This window comes from Pelophylax lessonae (assembly GCF_965119305.1).
Source record: "Pelophylax lessonae genome assembly, chromosome: 6".
Classification (NCBI taxonomy): Eukaryota; Metazoa; Chordata; class Amphibia; order Anura; family Ranidae; genus Pelophylax; species Pelophylax lessonae.
The window spans coordinates 7,203,361-7,224,033 of NC_138773.1; the positions used below are offsets into that span (position 1 = coordinate 7,203,361).

The 20,673-nt window shown below is 45.3% G+C and overlaps 1 protein-coding gene across 1 annotated transcript; it reads right to left on the reverse strand.

Annotated features, from left to right (window-relative positions):
- Positions 1 to 19,501: 19,501 nt before the first annotated feature.
- LOC309557778 (olfactory receptor 5AR1-like) lies at positions 19,502 to 20,434 on the reverse strand (the record flags this gene model as incomplete). Its single annotated transcript, XM_082260543.1, has 1 exon — positions 19,502 to 20,434. The coding sequence occupies one exon, from the start codon at positions 20,432 to 20,434 to the stop codon at positions 19,502 to 19,504; it is 933 nt and encodes a 310-aa protein (XP_082116669.1).
- Between the last annotated feature and the right edge of the window lie 239 nt (positions 20,435 to 20,673).

Consider the following 20,673-nt stretch of genomic DNA (forward strand, 5'->3'; position numbering starts at 1 on the left):
TGAAAATTTTTTATTGACTCTTGAAAAACGTTACATATATATAATCCGATATCTCAATCTGAAATCCAAAACATTACAGAGGTAAGAAACTTGCATAAAGCTTTCCCTAAACTGTATTTTTTGTACTATTTTATGTTCATAAAAACAATAGAGAAAGCCTGTAAATAAAATACAATTCACATTTTTCTACACGCAAAATAAAACTTAAAGCGGAGTTCCGGGCACAAAATCAATCTTTTTTTTTTGTGCCCGTCCGCTTGTTCTCCTTCACCTGAAACAGAATTGGATAGTTAGGTTTTTTTTTTAGTACTCACATTGTAATTGTAGATCGAATATACTCACCTATTCTTCACTTCCTTCCTCTGCGCCGCGGCTCCGCCGTCACTTCCTGGCTTGCACTGATTCCTGGGAGCTGAACGTCATCGCTCCCAGGAATCAATGCGACGGCACCGGCCCCGCTCGTCACTTCCGGGGCGACGCCGCATTCCCTGCTAAACAGCTTCTGGGCATGCCCAGAAGCTGTGGAGTAATGCGGCGCCGCACCGGAAATCACGAGAGGGGCCAGTGCAGGCACATTCTGGGAGAAGAGGACGCGGAAGAAGATGCGGAAGAGGATCGCGCCGGCTTCAGCTGCCCACAACAGAGATGGCAACGATATGGAAGAAATTTTATAAGTGAGTATTTCTTTTTGCAGGTAAGTGCGAACCGGGACAGATCAGAGGCTAGCCATTGTGGAATGTACTAGCCCTGACTGTCCCGGGGGTATGTTTACTGAAAAATTTTTTCTGTGCCCGGAACTCCGCTTTAATTTTTGACAATGTAAAAGATTGAATAGAGAGATTCTAATACATTAGGATGGTAACGGAAACCGTGCACAGAAAACATGAACCGATTTCTTGCTTCTGTCAGCAATGTTTAATGTTACAATTTATCACCAAAATTCTAATATATTGTCTGTAACATGGATGCACGGAGCACCAATTGTCAGTAACATGGATGCATGGAGCACCAATTGTCAGTAACATGGATGCATGGAGCACCAATTGTCTGTAACATGGATGCATGGAGCACCAATTGTCAGTAACATGGATGCATGGAGCACCAATTGTCTGTAACATGGATGCATGGAGCACCAATTGTCTGTAACATGGATGCATGGAGCACCAATTGTCTGTAACATGGATGCATGGAGCATACATTTTTTTTTTTAAAAACAATTTATTGAGAAAAGGTAAAAAGCATTACAGGAAGTGAACGCCATACAAAAACAATACACTTGGAAACAGCATATTCCAATATAAAAGAAACAGTACAAGGCAATATACATTGGCCTATAAATAACATGAGAGGAGGGAGCCTCCCTAACAGGTATAAACATCATGAGGTCCACAGAAACAGCGGGCAGCATAGAAAACAACTCAGGAAACAAAACAAAAACCCCCGCAAGCTGCCCAGGTGGGGCAGAGTATAGCCAGGGACACAGGTAGGACATTTACAGGCACAACTGGTAAGGCCACAGGGCTCAAGTGTTCCATAGGGGAGGGACCAGGCAGAACGTCCTCCCCCAGCACGGGGTCCGGAGACCGGGATCGTGAGGGGGAGGAGGTGGGGAGGGAGGGACAGGTCCAGAAGGCCTAACGTGAGGAGGCGTTCAGGTAAGGCAGGGGGGGGTGCTCGCTATTTGGCATAGCCAACCAGCACAGAGCACAGAGACCGGGGGAAGGAGGGCAAAGCATGATAGGGACAGGAGAGAAAGGGGGGCGGGGGGGAGGGGAGAGAGGAAGAGGAAAAAAAAAAAAAAAAACACCCACACACATCAAACGAGTACATACCACGACACCAGGGTGGGGGAGATGGGTAAGCGCAGGTAGACCGATTAGTATCCAACAAGGCCACTAACAGAAAGGACACACAGACAACAATCATCTCCTCAACGACTGAGCGTGGAAAATTCCGGTGTGCTAACAAAATGGAGCCAGCATGCCCATTTCTTATGGTATTTAGCGGGGGTGTCTTGGGCAATATGGATAAGTTCTTCCATCTCCGCTATGACCGACACCCTACGGAGCCACTGTTTGATTGTCGGAGGCTGCGTGGAGTTCCACAACACTGGAATACATTGTCTGGCCGCGTTAAGCATGTGGATCGCTAGTGATTTTGTGTAGGAAGCGTGCGACGCCGGAGTGTGGTGCAGGAGAAATTGAGCAGGCGAGAATTGCAGGTTGTACGTGGTAACCTGTGTGGTGATCCTATGTACTTCCTGCCAGAAAGAAGACAGCATCGGGCAGGACCACAGGATATGAAGAAGGGATCCTGTAGCAGGTAAACACCTCCAGCAAGTGGAGGGGACAGAAGGGAAGAATTTGTGCAAAAGCGTCGGGGTACGATACCACCGGGATACAATTTTGTATCCATTTTCCTGAGTCAATACATTCCGTGAGCATTTGTGATTTTTAATAAAAATCTGTTCCCACTCCTCTTCCGAGAGCGAGCAGGATAGTTCCTCTTCCGAGGCAGCGCACCTTTTACGCACGGTCTGTCCAGAATGCGCAAATAGAAGGGAGTGGGTGATCTAGACAAGTCTGCGAAGAGGACCCTCTTGCTGACAAAGATCATCAAATGGAGATGGAGAGTCCATACACAGGAATTTGCGAGTAAAGGACGTAACAAAATGACTGAGGAGGAGGAAGGCCCAAGGCGGGATGGGAGGACACTTGGCTTTTTTTGCGATGGAGGAAACTGTATAGAGCTGCTTGCCATCACTGACATTGTGAATACGCAATTGTGCGTCAGGCCAGTGTTTGGCGAGGTAAGTATGGAGCATACCCGGAGGGAAATCATGGTTCAGTCTGATTGGGGTCATTGGTCCCAATTGTGCCGAGGCCGCTTTCGTTTTACACGCCAGGCGGAAGGTACGAAGCGTTGAGCTAATCAAGGGATGCTGCCACAATGCAGTAGGGACCGAGGAAGTCTTAATCCATGGAATGGTGGTCAGGTCGAGAGTGGTGTAACCATCTTCAATAGAGACCCAGTCTTTAAAGGGTTTGTGGACATTCCAATCAATAATCCGTGTGAGATGACAGGCAATGTGGTAGTTGCGAATGTCGGGGAGTCCAATCCCCCCTTTATGCTTGGGTAGAGACAGGAGATCATAATGAATGCAAGGACGCTTCTTCTGCCAAAGGAACGCAGTCGTCAGTTGTTTGTAAGTGTGGAAGAATGGCTCCGGGATAGTCACAGGTACGGTCTGGAGGACATAAAGAAGCCTAGGCAAGACGTTAATTTTGAGAACCGCCGCTCGCCCAAACCAAGAGATTGGGAGTTTGGTCCATGCGGACAGATCATTTTTAATTTGGGCGAGAATCGAGGGAAAGTTATGAGCAAACATGTGGCGGAGTTTGGAAGGGAGCTGAATCCCCAAATACGTAAGGGAATCTCTTTGCCAAGCAAAGGGAAAATTAGCTTGACAGTGTTGCACAACCGACGAGGGTAACGTCACATTCAGAGCAAAAGACTTGGAAAAATTTATTTTAAGATTGGACAGGAGAGCAAATTGTCGGAATTCCTTCATAACTGCAGGAAGCAAAGTAACAGGTTCCATAAGGAATAGCAAGAGGTCGTCCGCATAGGCGGCCACCTTATATTCCGAACACGCAAAGCAAAAGCTTCAAATAGTTGCGTTACTCCTGATGCTATTAAAGAAGGGCTCCAAAGTGAGCACGAAGAGGACCGGGGACAGGGGGCACCCCTGTTTGGTTCCATTACCGATGGGGAAGGCATCCGACAGGGTATCATTAACCCGGACCCGAGCTCTTGGGTTCGCGTAAAGGGACATAATGAAGCTCAGAATACGACTGCCAAGGCCCCCCAGTAGGGGCCGCTTCCATATAGTCCCAGGAGACCCTGTCGAATGCCTTCTCCGCATCCAAGGATAGAAGGAAACCGCGTTGCTTAGTCGTGGAAAGGGCATGATGGAGGTTAATCGCTTTAATTGTGTTATCCCTGGCCTCACGACCTGATCCGGGTGGATACCCTTTGGATAAGAGTGGGAGAAGCCTATTCGCCAAGACTTTGGCAAAAAGTTTCACGTCGACATTTAGCAAAGAGATCGGCCAATAGCTGGATGGGGAAGCGGGGTCCTTCCCTTCTTTTGGTATAACCACAATGTGGGTTTCGAGCATGCAGGGGGGTAGAGAGGCTGTTGAACGCCGCCAAAAAGGGAGAGGATAAAATGTCGGCAAAAGATTTGTAGTATGCGACCGGCAAACCATCGAGTCCGGGACTCTTGTTTGGTTTCATTTGCTTGAGGGCATTTGTCCATTCAAGTAGGAAAATGGGAACATCCAAGGTGGCACTAAAATCTGGGGAAACAGCCTGAGACAGGTTTTGTGTGAGAAAGTCCGCGACAGCATGGGACCTGTTAGCCGAAGTCGGTGAGGATGAATCTGTCTGCGGCAGGTTGTAAAGCTGGCAATAGAAGCGTTCAAATTCACCCGCAATATCCCTGTTGTTCGTCACCTTCACTTCAGTAGGGGAGCAGAGGTAATGAACTACCGTTTTGGCTTTCCTAGCGTGTAAAGCCCGAGCGAGAAGACGGCCACTCTTATTGCCGTATTCATAGAAAAGATTCTGCGATAAGAGAAAGCTTCTGTGGGTCCGTCTATCCAGTTCAGATTGGAGGCCTTCACGGGCCTCCGTGAGAGCCAAAAGAGCGTCCTGGGCCAGGGATTGTTTATGTACTCGTTCTAGGGCAGAAATTTGAGAAAGGTAATTTGAGATAGTCACCTCCCGCTGTTTCCGCAGGGCTGAAGAGAGTGCCACAAGCTCGCCCCTAATCACACATTTGTGTGCAGCCCATTGGGTCAGCAAAGACGTATCGGGGGTAGCGTTTTCGCGAAAATAGTCTTAAAGGTAGAACGTGCTTCAGAGAGTCTAGCCGCGTCCGTCAGCAAAGAGGAATCCAATCTCCAAACCCGATCGCGAGGGGTACAGAGAGGCAGTGACAAGGTCATGGTGACCGAGTTGTGATCTGACAGAACAGCCGGTTCAATAGAGTCGTCAGTGAGATACGTGAGAGCATTCTGGGAAAGGAACAGATAGTCTATCCGAGAATATTTACTATGAAGCGGAGAAAAAAAGGTAAAGTCTTTGTCCCGCGCATGTAAAGTACGCCAAAAGTCGTGGAGTTGTAAAGTCTGTAAGCTCAACTGGATCTGTTTCAGAGCCCTGTAAGGAAGGCAGGAAGTGCCGGAGGAGGTGTCCAGTAAGGGGTCCAGGGGGACGTTAAAGTCTCCCCCCGAAAATCAAAGTACCCTTCTGAAACGGGATCAGTTCCGATGCAACAGTCCTGAAAAAAGAAACTTGGGAGGAATTCGGGCTATATATATATATATACATTAGCCAGGGTAATCTGAAAATTGTGAAGAGAGCCCCTCAGAAAGAGGTAGTGGCCATTGGGATCTGCTAAGGAGTCCGAAATGGACAGCGGAACCGATTTAGCCACAAGGATCGAGACCCCCTTGGTCCGTGAGGTGGCATGAAACACTGTGGGGTAGTATTTGTTATGACAGCGTGGTATGGAATCAGAGCGAAAGTGGGTCTCTTAAAGGAGAACCACATCCGCCCGGAGCCTACGCATGTGGGTCAGAATTGAGGAGCGCTTTTGAGGTGTATTAAGGCCTTTTGCATTCAGGGAGACTATTTTCAAAGGCTGGGTGTCAGAACGGGCTGGGTGGGGACGAGGCATCCTGTAAGACAGCAAAAGGGGAAACAAACACAAAGACCGACAACAAGGAAGACAAGAGACAAGAACAAAACAAAACAAAACAAAAAAAAAAGGGGGTAGGGGGAGGGGAAGATGGAAAAGGGCTAGAAGAAGGCGAGAAAGAGGTAAGAGGAAGGCAAATGGAGGGTAGGAGGAGGGCAAAGGAAGGTAAAAAGGGGGGGGGAGAGGGCAAGGCACAAAATCCGTGGACACTGGTAGACCCGCTACGTCACCCGAAAAGGAAGGGGAGAACAAGGGGGAGACTTAGATATAGGTCGGGAGAGGAAGAATCCACTACCGTTGGGGAGTGTGGAAGGAAAGGAGACCAAGAATGGAGGTCAGCACCAGGCACCTGAAGGGCCGTTGAAGACTTGAGAGGGGTAGCCTGATCACAGCTATGGAATAAATGTCAGGGGAGGGGCAGACTAGAGTACATGGATGGGGGAGCGCAGGCAAATGGAATGGGAACCAAGAGCCAGGAAAGGCAGGCAAGCACCAGGGGAGAGGAGCCATACAAGGACTGGTAGGTGGTAGAAGCAAGCGCCAAAAAAGGAGGGGGAGGAAAGGGGGGGGAGGGGGTAGGGGAACGGAAATAGGCTGCAGAGCAAATATGTATAGGTGGGGACGCCCCATGGGGCCCAGGGAGCAAGGAGGTGGAGCAAGTGAGAGCTCTTGGGTCTCCTGAAGGGGCGCAGAGCAACCTCCGGGAGGGGGGGGAGGGGGGGAAGGGAAGAGGGAGGGAGAGGGGGGGAACCGAGCAATGGGCATCTGCAATGCAGGATCAAAACCCCAGGGGGAGGGAGCCTATAAGGCAGGGAGACCATAATCCAGTTAGTCACCAGGATAGAATCCCGAGTATCCACACTTTAGGTAGACAAACCAGCAGCGAAACAAACTATTGCCAGTAAAATAAACAGTAAACGGCAAAAAATATCTGAACCATTGGTACCGGTGAATGCTGTCTAGTAACAGATGGAGGTCGGGCCAAGAAGCAAAAACAAAAATAAAACAATGCCAAGATGCGAACACGGACCATGTGACATCCCGTGACATCCTCCATCGATTAGTAGCAGCAGAGAACAGTAGCTAGGTCATAGGATCTGGCTGTGTAAGACATAGGTAACAGTGCATAAAATATGACACAGAGCAAGGAGGGGCAGGAGCGATCTGTGCCCCACCGTCTGGCCAGACAGCCACGAAGACTCGTGGCCCCCAGGCAAGCAGGCACAGCACAGAGGCTCCCGGTCATCATATAGGCCCCCCCACCGCGGCACCACATATGTCAACCTCCGAACCCACAATCCCCACACCACCCCGCTCCAACAGTCCCCCCAGGCCCCACCCACGAGAAGAGGGGTTCCCAGGAGGACCCACGCAGTGCACAAGGAGGATACATGCACTCCCATACGGTGTAAGCAGGGCAAGCAACATAAGAGACATCCAGGCAGCCAAGATCTGTAAGCAGGGGTCCAGCAGGCACGGAGGGAGGAAACTGGGGAGCGTCCAGATAGGAAATCCTCAGGCCAAGGCAAAGAGAAGTCCGTAGGGGGGGAAACCAAAAGGAAGCATATTTCCGGGCGGAGCGGAGAGGGGGGGAGCAGGGCCACGGACAGTTGCAGAGAGCTCCAGACTAACAGAGGTAAATAAGGGCAGGAGGGAAGCCAAATAGATCACCAACACGGCCAGCCATCCGACGGGGGTTGAAGATGTTAAGTGACCCAGTGTACAGAACAGAAGGGGTAGTCCGGAAAGGGGAATGACACAAGGGAGTCAGAGGTAACTGCAACTACATGGTCCGCATACAGTCCATGTCCGTGAAAGCACAGGGAGAGAGTGGCAAAGTCAAAACCAGTAACCGTTAAGTCACGACAACACTCACTGGTAGGGATCTCCACCTTTAAGGCGTACGGTGCACCCTCCTGTGATCAGGAGACGCGGTAGGGCTGCCATTGCGAGGTGCTCTGTCCCCTCCGACCGCAGGAGGAGAGACTGGGTAGACTCTGTGGTAAAGGATGCTGTAGTTCCCCGCTGGCTGTATACCATCCATGGAGGTGGCCCTGCGAAGGGAGGATATGCGAAATTCGCTATACCAGTCCGGCAGATTGATGTAGGGTATATCCAGAGTAGAACAAAAGTGATCCAGGTCCTCGGGAACACGGAGAAGGGCTGTGCGGCCTTGGGAGGTAGCTGAGAGACCAAACGGGAACTTCCATCGGTAGACTATGGCCCTGGAACGTAGCTCATCCAGCAGCGGGCGCAGCTCTCTCCTCCTCTGCAGAGTGATGTTGGACAAGTCCTGGAACATTTTGATCTCTGCCCCTTGAAAAGCAATATGGTGGCGAATCCTAGCATTACGCAGGATATCCTCTTTCAGTTGGAAGTCGGCTAAACAGCACACTAAATCCCTAGGGGGATCATTATCTCTACCCCTAGGTCGTAGAGCTCTGTGGATGCGTTCCAGGGCAACCGGAGTGTCCGGAGGTCTGCCCAAAAGGTCGTTGCAGATAGAAGTGACTGTCTGGGGGAGGTTTTGATGCTCCACGCTTTCAGGGATCCCTCGGACACAGAGGTTCTTCCGCCTTCCCCTGTTATCCAAATCCTCCACATGCCGGTTTAGGTCCCGCAGCAGGGAGGCATGAGACTCAGTCACCTGTGGACATGGCATAGGGAAGCATCATGACGGGCTGTGGTAATTTCCACTTCCTCCACCCGCAGAGACATGGCCTGAACATCACTCCGGAGCTCCGCTATAACCGGCGACAGGGCGGCCTTAATGTCCGTTTTGATGTCCGCCGCCACTAGCTGATGGTCCTTGAAGAAGAGAGAGGCCAGCGGAGTAGCGACATCCAAGGTAGGTGAGCGGGCTCTGGCGCCGGATGGTGTTCTGCTCGGCGAGCGGGAGCAGGAGTAGGCCTCTGTGTGTTCCCCGTCTGAGACCGAAAGAGTTCAGGGATACCGCGGCTCAGCTGAGTCTCCGGTTCCCGCGGAGCTCGGGAACGGGTGGTGCAACTACTTCGGGAGGTGCTCCCCATGTTGAGAAAGGCAAATCAGGGTGTGATCAGGCTACACAGTGAAAAGATCAGGCCTCGAGGTGCAGGAGCTCGGTACTAAGCAGCCATCTTGGATCGGGACCAAGCCACACCCCCCTCCATGGAGCATAAATTAGCTGTAACATGGATGCATGGAGCTCCAATTGGCTGTAACATGGATGCATGGAGCACCAATTGGCTGTAACATGGATGCATGGAGCACCAATTGGCTGTAACATGGATGCATGGAGCACCAATTGGCTGTAATATGAATGCATGGAGCACCAATTGGCTGTAACATGGATGCATGGAGCACAATTGTCTGTAACATGGATGCATAAAGCATCAATTGTCTGTAACATGGATGCATGGAGCACCAATTGGCTGTAACATGAATGCATGGAGCACCAATTGGCTGTAACATGGAAGCATGGAGCTCCAATTGTCTGTAACATGGATGCATAGAGCACCAATTGGCTGTAACATGGATGCATGGAGCACCAATTGTCTGTAACATGGATGCATGGACCACCAATTAGCTGTAACGTGGATGCATGGAGCACAATTGTCTGTAACATGGATGCATAAAGCATCAATTGTCTCTAACATGGATTCATGGAGCACCAATTGTCTGTAACATGGATGTATGGAGCACCAATTGGCTGTAATATGAATGCATGGAGCACCAATTGGCTGTGCCTGCAGGATGCACTGAGTGTAATATCCATTATCCATCTTCCAAGAGAAAAATAAAGTATTCCTGTCACAGCAGAAACAAAAAAAATAAAACATTATTATCACCTTACCTGAACGAAATGACCATTTGAATTTGTGCCATTTCCAACTTGTATGATGGGGACCAAAAAAAAAGGTTTCAAAGATAAGACCAAAAATGCATTAATTTCTATAGATGATAAAAAATTCAGGTCAGGTAGATTGTTATATTTTCTCTTTTCTCTGCACAGAACACAAGTGATTGCAGCATCTTCCCATAAAGTGAGACCTTACTACTGGAAATTCAGAGAAAGTCCCTCATTTATCAATCAGCAATAGCATTGTGACACCATAAAGTAGATCTAATTACTAAAATCTCAAATAGGCTTTACCTTAATGTCATTTCAAATGTTGTTTTGAATCTGCAGCTTTTGTTTAAGTATATCTAAAACCAGAATGTTTTCTTTTCATTTAGAATAGAGTAGGAAAGGGTGAAATCACCATCAATTTTTTATGTTTTTTTTGCAATTTGTGCCCACTTGGGAAATTCCCCTTATCTCCCTAGACACAGCAAGAGGTCAGAGGCAAGCTCTTCAATGAAACAAAATCCCCTCTTAAACAAATGAAAGATTTCCTCTCTACTTTTTTTAAGGAAACTAAAAATGTTGGATCATCCATCCATTTCGGTCTCAGGAACAATGGTCACCAAGACAATGGGAGAAGGCGAGTCTTCCCAGTGGGAACACAGATTAAACAAGCGGAAGTAACAGAGGGTGATGGACACAGACTTTCATAGGATACAATGTTTGAGCCCAATTGTCTTGTGTTCAGAAGATCATTTTTTTTTTTTTTTTTTGGGAGAGGGTGACAAAGTCTTTAGGGTTGGGTGAAATGGCAGAATGTTAAAGGGACTCCATTATTCTCCAAAACAGACTGATCTGCTTAGGAGACAAGAATCAGTTCATGAGGTCTCTAACCCCTCACTCTATCAAAAAAAAGAAAAAAGAAAAGGATTTAGAAACACCTAAAAATACTCCCCAGTGACCTTGCCATAAAGGTCAATGACTGAGATGACAAATAATGAAGGGAATAAATACCTGTGAATGGCCAGATTGGTAAAATTAAGAATTTTCCTTGTTTTAGCTCCTATCCCTGATTTTGTCAGTGATCCCCCCGGCAAAGGCAACTTCTGATAGAAGAGGGGGGAGGGGAGTCTCCTCTGGAAGGGTCAGCTCAATGCTGGAAGTCTGATGTAGACATATTTATGAATAAAGGTAAATGACAATATCAGAAAATCTGTGTGACATTTCTGGTCACAATACAATTTCACCCTCCGCACATTCATATATTTATAATAGAGAAATTCCCCCTGACACCCCCGGAGCACACAGGGGGGGAGATCGGCTCTGTGTTCATCTGAGATTAATTTAAAACACGGATCCTCTGGAAGATGAATCTCTACAGAAAATCAAACATCATCAGAATTAATTTTCCCTCAACGACACACGCCTTGGGCCTTTAGAAATAAATAACTGATTTCAGATTTTCCAATCTTTACCCTTTCATGTCTTATTTTACTAATAGATGTTTCTCCATTTTATAAAAGTTTGAAATGAGAAGTTGTGACGTTGGAAAGAATCAACAATTAAATGGTGTAAAATTCAGCAATTGGAAGAAACAAATATATTAGGAAGAATGATGACAGGCTTAGGAAGGTTTGATCCCCAGATGTCCTCCCCTAAAATGTTGGATCTTTTTACAATTTAACTTGTTGCCGACCGCTGCACGACGATATACGTCGGCAGTCAGCCCCGGCCAGGCAAAGTGGCGTATATATACACTTGCTTGGGAGCCAATAGCGGGCGAGAGCGCGCCCGCAGAGGAAAGCTCTGTTTGTGGAAAAAAAAGGACGTCAAATTCATTTAGGTACAGCGTCGCACGACCGCGCAATTGTCCGTTAAAATCACGCAGTAAAAAATCACAAAAAACCCCCTGGTCAGGAAGGGAGTAAAATCTTCCGAGGCTTAAGTGGTTAAAGCAAAATAAATGACTGTTTTAATTTTCAAATCAATAAAAGAAAACTTTATTTTTAAAACTGCAGAAAAATTGTAGAGAAATTTCCCAGAGTCACTTAGTAAAATTACAAAACTTTGGGAGACAATATTTCCCATAGAATATATTGGTGTCACAGTAATTTCATCCTCTTAAATATACTTTTTTTTTAATCTGCAATGTATGAGGTCATCTCTAGACACTGAATACAATGCAGGATGGAGTATACACACAATATGTACACTCTATCAACATATTATACACAATTAGAGATGGCCTTGCGGTTCGCCCAGCGGTCGGTTTGCGGCAAATTTTGCATGTTCGGTACCCGCCAAATTTGGGAACACATGGCATTGTTCGTGGCGGCCATATTAGTTTACATTGGGGAATGGGGAGAACTTTGACCCTTGACACAGCCATCAGGTGGAACGGGACAGCCAAATGAAACATTCCGGCACATGGACAGTCCCCCTACCCTATAAATAGACCTGACCTGGCGGCCATTTCACATTCCGCTTTTTGCCAGTGTAGGGAGAGGTCTGCTGTGCTCATGAGGGAGAGTTTGCTAGACACAAATAGCTCTGTGAAGATCCACAAAAGTCCTTTTCAGGGCTGGTATTTGGGTATAGGCCTTCTACCGTCTCTTTTCAGGTTAGGGAGAGATATCCAGTCGGTGCTTTAGGGGCAGTTAGAGATCGGCTGCAGTCACACAAATCGCTCTGTTAATGTCCACAAAAGTCCTTTTCAGTTCTGGTATTTCGGTATAGGTCCAGTCACTCTTCAGTATAGGGACAGGTTATTCAGTCTGTGCTGTAGGGGCAGTTAGAGATCGTCAGCAGTGACACAAATCGCTCTGTTAATGGCCACAAAAGTCATTTAAAGGGTTGCAAATTTTTCGGTATTGCTGTGCAGTGTAATAAAAGGGGGGGGGGGGGTATTCCACAGTATAATATACTTTGTAGAAAGCATATTATAGTGGATTAGTAGTTTTATTGTGCACTGTGCAGCATTGTGACAGGTATGGTGGTGAGACTGAGCATTTCTGAAGCAATACTACACACAGTGACAAAGGCACTTATAATGTATTATAACTGGTGTGATAGACCAATTGCCCCCCCCCCCCCCAATACCATATATTGAAGTGGGGTGTTATCTGAGTATACTTTTACATGCTTATTTGGGTCCTGCAACAATATTTCCTCTTTTGCTGAGTTAAGTCTGATACATACAGTGCCAAAATTACTGGCCAATTTTTTTGAACTGCAGTGATAGACCAGTGGCCCCCCCAATACCACATATTGAAGTGGGGTGTTATTTAACAGTATCATTTTCTAAGAGTGTATTTTAGTCCTGCAAAAATTTGGCCTTTTGCTGTGTAAACAGTGCTACACACAGTGACAACAGTTACTGGCCAATTATTTGTAGAAACGGTGTGATAAACCTTGTGGCCCCCCCAATACCACAGATTGAAGTGAGGTGTTATTTAACAGTATACTTTTCTAAGATTGTATTTTAGTCCTGCAAAAATGTGGCCTCTTTTGCTGTGTTAACTGTGCTACACACAGTGACAACAGTTACTGGCCAATTATTTGTAGAACTGATGGACCGGCAGATAGGGAGGAGAGGCAGGCAGAACTTGCATTGCACAAGAGGTAGAAAGCAGACTGCAAATGTATCAGGAGTGAGCCATCAACCATGTACAGTCACATCTGGCGCTCCCAGGATGCCGGCACATGGCTTTTTTAATGTGTCCGTTGCTGACACCAGTGTTGCCTTTTGCAGCCTTTGCAGTCAATGCATAAGTTGCGGTAAGCCCAACACTCACCTAGGGACAACCGCCTTAAGAAGGCACCTGAAATCCACCATCACCAAGCCCAGTGGGAGCAACACCGTCAGAACCCACAAAGCCACACTCCATGCTCTCACCGTCTAGCCTCTTCTCCTTCTCCTGTCTCCTCACAGTTGCCCAACACTCCACCTTCCATGATGCCATCGTTACGTTGTTCTGGAAAAAGGCAGGCTTCTGTGGCTCAAATGTTGGAGCATAAAAAAAGGTGCCCGACGGGTGTCCGACTACATCGGGTTAACGGCCGATGTAGACGCTCTGAGGAGTGATGAACCCCTTGACTACTGGGTGGGCAGGCTTGACCTCTGGCTAGAGCTTGCACAATTTGTAATGGAACTGTTGGCTTGCCCCCCGTCCAGTGTCCTGTCCGAAAGGACGTTCAGCACAGCAGGGGGGATTGTGACCGATGAGCGCACTCGCCTAGCTCATGACAGTGTAGACTACCTCACATTTATAAAAATGAATGAGGCATGGATCTCTGAGGAATTCAACACATGTGACCACCAGTAGACTATGTTTCATTAAATTCCTCATCACGAGCCACAAATATCTGCCAGAACGCCATCAACCCACAGCAATGCCTGGTCCTTGTCTTCGCTAAATAAAAGGCATTTCATGTCCATTGAAAGGCAAATTTTTGGGGCCTATACAGGCCGACACTTACTGTTCTGTGTACTGTGAATGCCTACTGTACCTCTAGCCATCATATACTACATTCGTTGCTGTCAGTTCAACGCATGTGAGCTAATTTTTGCAGCCTATACAGGCCGCCACTTACTGTTCTGTGTACTGTCAATGCCTACTGTATCTCTAGCCATCAAAACCTAAGTTCTTTGCTGTCAGTTCAAACCATGTGAGCTAATTTTTGCCACCTATACAGGCCGCCACTTACTCCTATATACTGTGAACGCCTACTGTACCTCTAGACATCAAAAACAAAGTTCTTTTCTGTCAGTTCAACCTATGTGAGCTAATTTTTGGAGCCTATACAGGTCGCCACTTACTTGTGTATACTGTGAACGCCTATTGTACCTCTAGCCATCATATACTAAGTTCTTTGCTGTCAGTTAAACCAATTTAAGCTCATTTTTGCAGCCTATACAGGCCGCCACTTACTTCTGTATACTGTGAATGCCTAAAGTACCTCTAGCCATCATATACTAAGTTCTTTGCTGTCAGTTCAACCCATGTGAGCTAATTTTTGCCGCCTATATAGGCTGCCACTTACTTCTGTATACTGTGAACGCCTACTGTACCTCTAGCCATCAAAAACAAAGTTCTTTGCTGTCAGTTCAACCCATGTGAGCTAATTTTTACAGCCTAAAAAGGCCGACACTTACTGTTCTGTGTACTGTCAATGCCTACTGTACCTCTAGCCATCAAAACAAAGTTCTTTGCTGTCAGTTCAACCCATGTGAGCTAATTTTTGGAGCCTATACAGGCCGCCACTTACTTCTGTATACTGTGTGAATGCCTAATCTACCTCTAGCCATCTTATACTACGTTCTTTGCTGTCAGTTCAACCCATGTGAGCTAATTTTTGCAGCCTATACAGGCCGACACTTACTGTTCTGTGTATTGTCAATGTCTACTGTACCTCTAGCCATCAAAACCTAAGTTCTTTGCTGTCAGTTCAAACCATGTGAGCTAATTGTTGCCGCCTATACAGGCCGCCACTTACTTCTGTATACGGTGAACGCCTACTGAACCTCTAGCCATCAAAAACGAAGTTCTTTGCTGTCAGTTCAACCCATGTGAGCTAATTTTTGGAGACTATACAGGCCGACACTTACTTCTGTATACTGTGTGTATGCCTAATGTACCTCTAGCCATCATATACTACGTTCTTTGCTGTCAGTTCAACCCATGTGAGCTAATTTTTGGAGACTATACAGGCCGACACTTACTTCTGTATACTGTGTGTATGCCTAATGTACCTCTAGCCATCATATACTACGTTCTTTGCTGTCAGTTCAACCCATGTGAGCAAATTTTTGCAGCCTATAAAGGCTCCCACTTACTTCTGTATACTGTGAACGCCTACTGTACCTCTAGCCATCATATACTAAGTTCTTTGCTGTCAGTGAAACCCATGTGAGCTAATTTTTGGAGCCTATAAAGGCCGCCACTTACTTCTGTATACTGTGTGAATGCCTAATGTACCTCTAGCCATCATATATTAAGTCCTTTGCTGTCAGTTCAACCCATGTGAGAAAATTTTTGCAGCCTATACAGGCCGCCACTTACTTCTGTATACTGTGAACGCCTACTGTACCTCTAGCCATCATATTATAAGTTCTTTCCTGTCAGTTCAACCCATGTGAGCTAATTTTTGCCGCCTATACCGGCCGCCACTTACTTCTGTATACTGTGAACACCTACTGTACCTCTAGCCATCAAAAACAAAGTTCTTTGCTGTCATTTCAACCCATGTGAGCTAATTTTTGGAGACTATACAGGCTGACACTTACTGTTCTGTGTACTGTCAATGCCTACTGTACCTCTAGCCATCAAAAACAAAGTTCTTTGCTGTCAGTTCAACCCATGTGAGCTAATTTTCGCCGCCTATACAGGCTGCCACTTACTTCTGAATACTATGAACCGCTACTGTACCTCTAGCCATCATATACTAAGTTCTTTGCTGTCAGTTCAACCCATGTGAGATAATTTTTGCAGCCTATACCGGCCGCCACTTACTTCTGTATACTGTGAACGCCTACTGTACCTCTAGCCATCATATTATAAGTTCTTTGCTGTCAGTTCAACCCATGTGAGCTAATTTTTGGAGACTATACAGGCCGACACTTACTGTTCTGTGTACTGTCAATGCCTACTGTACCTCTAGCCATCAAAACCTAAGTTCTTTGCTGTCAGTGCAAACCATGTGAGCTAATTTTTGCAGCCTATACAGGCCGCCACTTACTTCTGTATACTGTGAATGCCTGCTGTACCTCTAGCCATCATATTATAAGTTCTTTGCTGTCAGTTCATCCCATGTGAGCTAATTTTTGCCGCCTATACCGGCCGCCACTTACTTCTGTATACTGTGAACACCTACTGTACCTCTAGCCATCAAAAACAAAGTTCTTTGCTGTCAGTTCAACCCATGTGAGCTAATTTTTGGAGACTATACAGGCCGACACTTACTGTTCTGTGTACTGTGAATGCCTACTGTACCTCTAGCCATCAAAACCTAAGTTCTTTGCTGTCAGTTCAACCCATGTGAGCTAATTTTTGCAGCCTATACAGGCCACCACTTACTGTTCTGTGTACTGTGAATGCCTACTGTACCTCTAGCCATCAAAAACAAAGTTCTTTGCTGTTAGTTCAAACCATGTGAGCTAATTTTTGGAGCCTATACAGGCCGACACTTACTTCTGTATACTGTGAACGCCTGCTGTACCTCTAGCCATCATATTATAAGTTCTTTGCTGTCAGTTCAACCCATGTGAGCTAATTTTTGGAGACTATACAGGCCGACACTTACTGTTCTGTGTACTGTCAATGCCTACTGTACCTCTAGCCATCAAAACCTAAGTTCTTTGCTGTCAGTTCAACCCATGTGAGCAAATTTTTGCAGCCTATACAGGCCGCCACTTACTGTTCTGTGTACTGTGAATGCCTACTGTAACTCTAGCCATCAAAAACAAAGTTCTTTGCTGTTAGTTCAAACCATGTGAGCTAATTTTTGGAGCCTATACAGGCCGACACTTACTTATGTATCCTGTGAATGCCTACTGTACCTGTAGCCATCAAAAACAAAGTTCTTTGCTGTCAGTTAAACCCATGTGGGCTAATTTTTGGGGTCCTTTATGGCCGACACTTACTTCTTTATCATGTGAATGGCTAATGTACCTTCAGCCACAGAATACTACGTTCTTAGCTGTCAGGTAAACGCATGTGGGCTAATTTTTGGGGCCTGGAATGGCCGATACTTACTTCTTTATCCTGTGAATGCCTAATTTTTCAGACTGGAAATGAAAAACAATGGGTCTGTAAAGGTTCCGCCAAATTGTGGAATGGATGTGGACCCATTTTACAGATGTGTGAATGGACCCTATATGTATTAGACATGTATTTACCGGCTGCTGTCAGTTCTGGCTGATATATGAAAAAAATATATATATTTTTTGCTGTAAAAAAAAAAAAAATTAGGGCAACTTTTTCAATTCAATACTTCTGTTATGACATTGTCCATGTGCTGGGACTATTTGTGCACAGCTAGTACGTCTTTTGTGGCTGCAAATATGACCTAAAGGTTTTTAAAGTTTGCAGCCCATTAAAGTCAATGGGGCCCGCCGCGAACTCGCGGTTCGCGGACCTTTGAGAAAATTTGCGTCTGTCGTTCGCGAACCGGCCTGTAGTCGTGAAACGCGTCTACATTTTCTGTCCTGCACTCACAGCGTGTATGTATAATATTTTGCCAATTGTTTGATGTGGAATAAACGCACTCCATTTTTTGATCTTTATCGGAAGTGCGGTCATTCCTTTTTTGCTTTATGTGGCTTTGGATTACGGATCCGACCGGCACCTGATCCCAGTCTCACCTGGAGCGGTCTCCCCAGTTTGGACTCTATCTATCTGGCCGATGTTCGTCCATCTCTATTCTTTATACTCATGATTTATTACCAGTGTCAGTACTCTTCATTTTACTATGCTCAGTATGTTTTACCATGTTCCGTTTGATCGTTCAACTGTGTTTTTTTTGTATTTTGTACTTGAAATTCTTTTTTTAATAAAAATGAATGAAAGTAAAATAAGAGTCTCCCCATCAGATTATTTAATTATATGGAAAGTTTAGATATCCTTGTAAACTCAATGTGGTTCTAAACATTAGATACAGACTTCTAGTGTGTGTGTGTATATGAACTGATAATACGAGGAGCATGGTAATGTAAGTGACCCAAATTAGTTTTCTTCAGTCTGAATCTGAGTTTCAGGCAGACAATTGGAGTAAATTGTTCAACAAAATCATCACCTGTTATATGTCCTCTGGTTTGTGGTACATCTTTCACAAGAACAAATGTCAGAATAAAAGGTCTACCTGCTACCAAGCACAATGCCAGTGAAAATAAATTACATCCTGAAGTCTCTGAAGAAACCAGAACTTCTGGGAGGGTCAGATGCCTGTGTCCCCCACTTTTACCGTGTCCTGTAGAGATGTAGGGGCGAACAAGAGGAATCACTGAGGATAGTCTAACAACACAGATATCAAAATGAAAATTACGGAACCGTTTATTCTTCCACCCAAAAATGTTTGGTACAGAGTTGATATTTTCATGGTTCTCTTTTTGTGTGAGGTGTGTGTGGAATGTGGGACACTAATTATGTGTGGTCAAAAGGTGAACCTTCTAAAATGCTGCAAATAAACTCTTGAAAAATTACATTTTAGTAAAAAAAGAATGTCATAGTTATGGGTATTTGTTCTATTTTTTAATAAAACATGCAGCTATAACCTGGCAGAGACTAGACAGGAGCTGACCAAAAGAGCCCTTCCACAGCTCAATTCAAATTTGAAAGAATACAACATCGGGTCGCACACCAATGATATCACTTGGTAAAACCAGCTTTATCTAACCATGCAGTACATGTCCCAACTAACCCGCCTCACCACAGCTCCCTCACTGTCCCTGGCACTGATGCATTTCACCCTTATGGGCTTAGTCGTAGAAAACCGCTAAGCCTATGAGGGTGAAACGCATCACTGAGGGGAGGTCTCTGGGTGGAGACTTGTGGCATGTACTGCATGGTTTAATAAAGCTAAATTTACCAAGTGACATCAGTGGTGTGCTCTCCACTGCTGGACTCCATCCTTAGTTACAATAGCATGAAATATACCACCATATATCATCACCTAGGGTCCAATCTGCATGCCAGTATCTTATATCCCATGCAGAGAGTGAAACAAATCTGTGAAGGTAGTCCAGCATCCAAACTGGTCATAAATAGGAAGCTTGTTAATGGTGTTCATAGTTCCAGGACTAAGCTGTTCAAAAAATTCTATCAGTGGATCTCTGATATTTTTTTTGCAGCAATGGTGTCATCAGGATTTCTGATAAAGGTCATAGGAAGGTAGATCTATATCTTTCTATATTGCTATTTTGGTGGGAAGATCTTCCTAAAAACATTTTGAAATGCTGTTATGAAATCCTGGTTCCTTAGACTGTAGATGAGAGGATTGAGGAGAGGAAGGATCACCGTGTAAAAGACGGCCACCACTTTTTCACCAGAAAAATGATGACTAGAACTTGACCAAAAATAATTGAACATTGCAGATCCATAATACATAAACACCACTGTCAGGTGAGAGGTACAAGTAGAGAAAACTTTACTCCTGCTGCCTTGACCTTGAATTTTAAGAACCGTTTTCAATATATAGACATACGGCAGGGAGGTCAGTATTAGAGTTCCGACTGCAATGAAACCGGCCAAGAGAAAAATCAGCAGAATGTTAATGTAGATGTCACTGCAGGAGATCCGAAGCAATTGTGGAAGGTCACAGAAGAAACTTTCAATAATATCTGATCCACAAAATTTTAATTTGAAGGCATAAAGTGTGTGAACTAAAGAATGGGCAAAGCTGAGACAACACACAATGGACACCAACTGTACACAGGCTTTCCAACTCATGATCTGTGTGTAATGTAATGGCTGACAAATGGCGGTATATCGATCGTAGGACATGACAGCCAACAGGAAAATCTCACAAACAGCAAAGAACACAAAAAAAAAGACTTGGGTTATACAAGCAATTACAGTAATCTTTCTTATCTTCGTGAGAAGGTCAAATAACATTCGTGGGACGGTTAATGAGGAATAACAGAGGTCCAAGCTGGCCAGGTTCCCAAGGAAGAAATACATAGGAACATGGAGGCGAGAGTCGGTGACTATGAGGACAATGATCAGCAAATTCCAGATTAATGTCAGAAGGTAGATGAGAAGGAAGAAGAGAAAGAGAGGAAGCTGAAGAGACGGAAGATCAGACAGTCCAGAGAGAAATAATTCATTTAATATTGTCTGATTTCTCATTGAAATATTTTAATGACACTTTTGAAAAAAATGAACTGTATATATTTTCTTATATCTTAACCTGAAATCTAAAATACAATAAAAGTAAGAAACTTGGATAAAGCTTTCTCTAAATTGTATTTTTTTTTTTTTATACAATGTTATATATTTTTTAAAAACGGAAGGAAATCAGTATATTAAATTAAATGTATTGTTTCCTATAATTTAAAGCAGAGCTTCACTGAAAAAGGAGGAGTCCT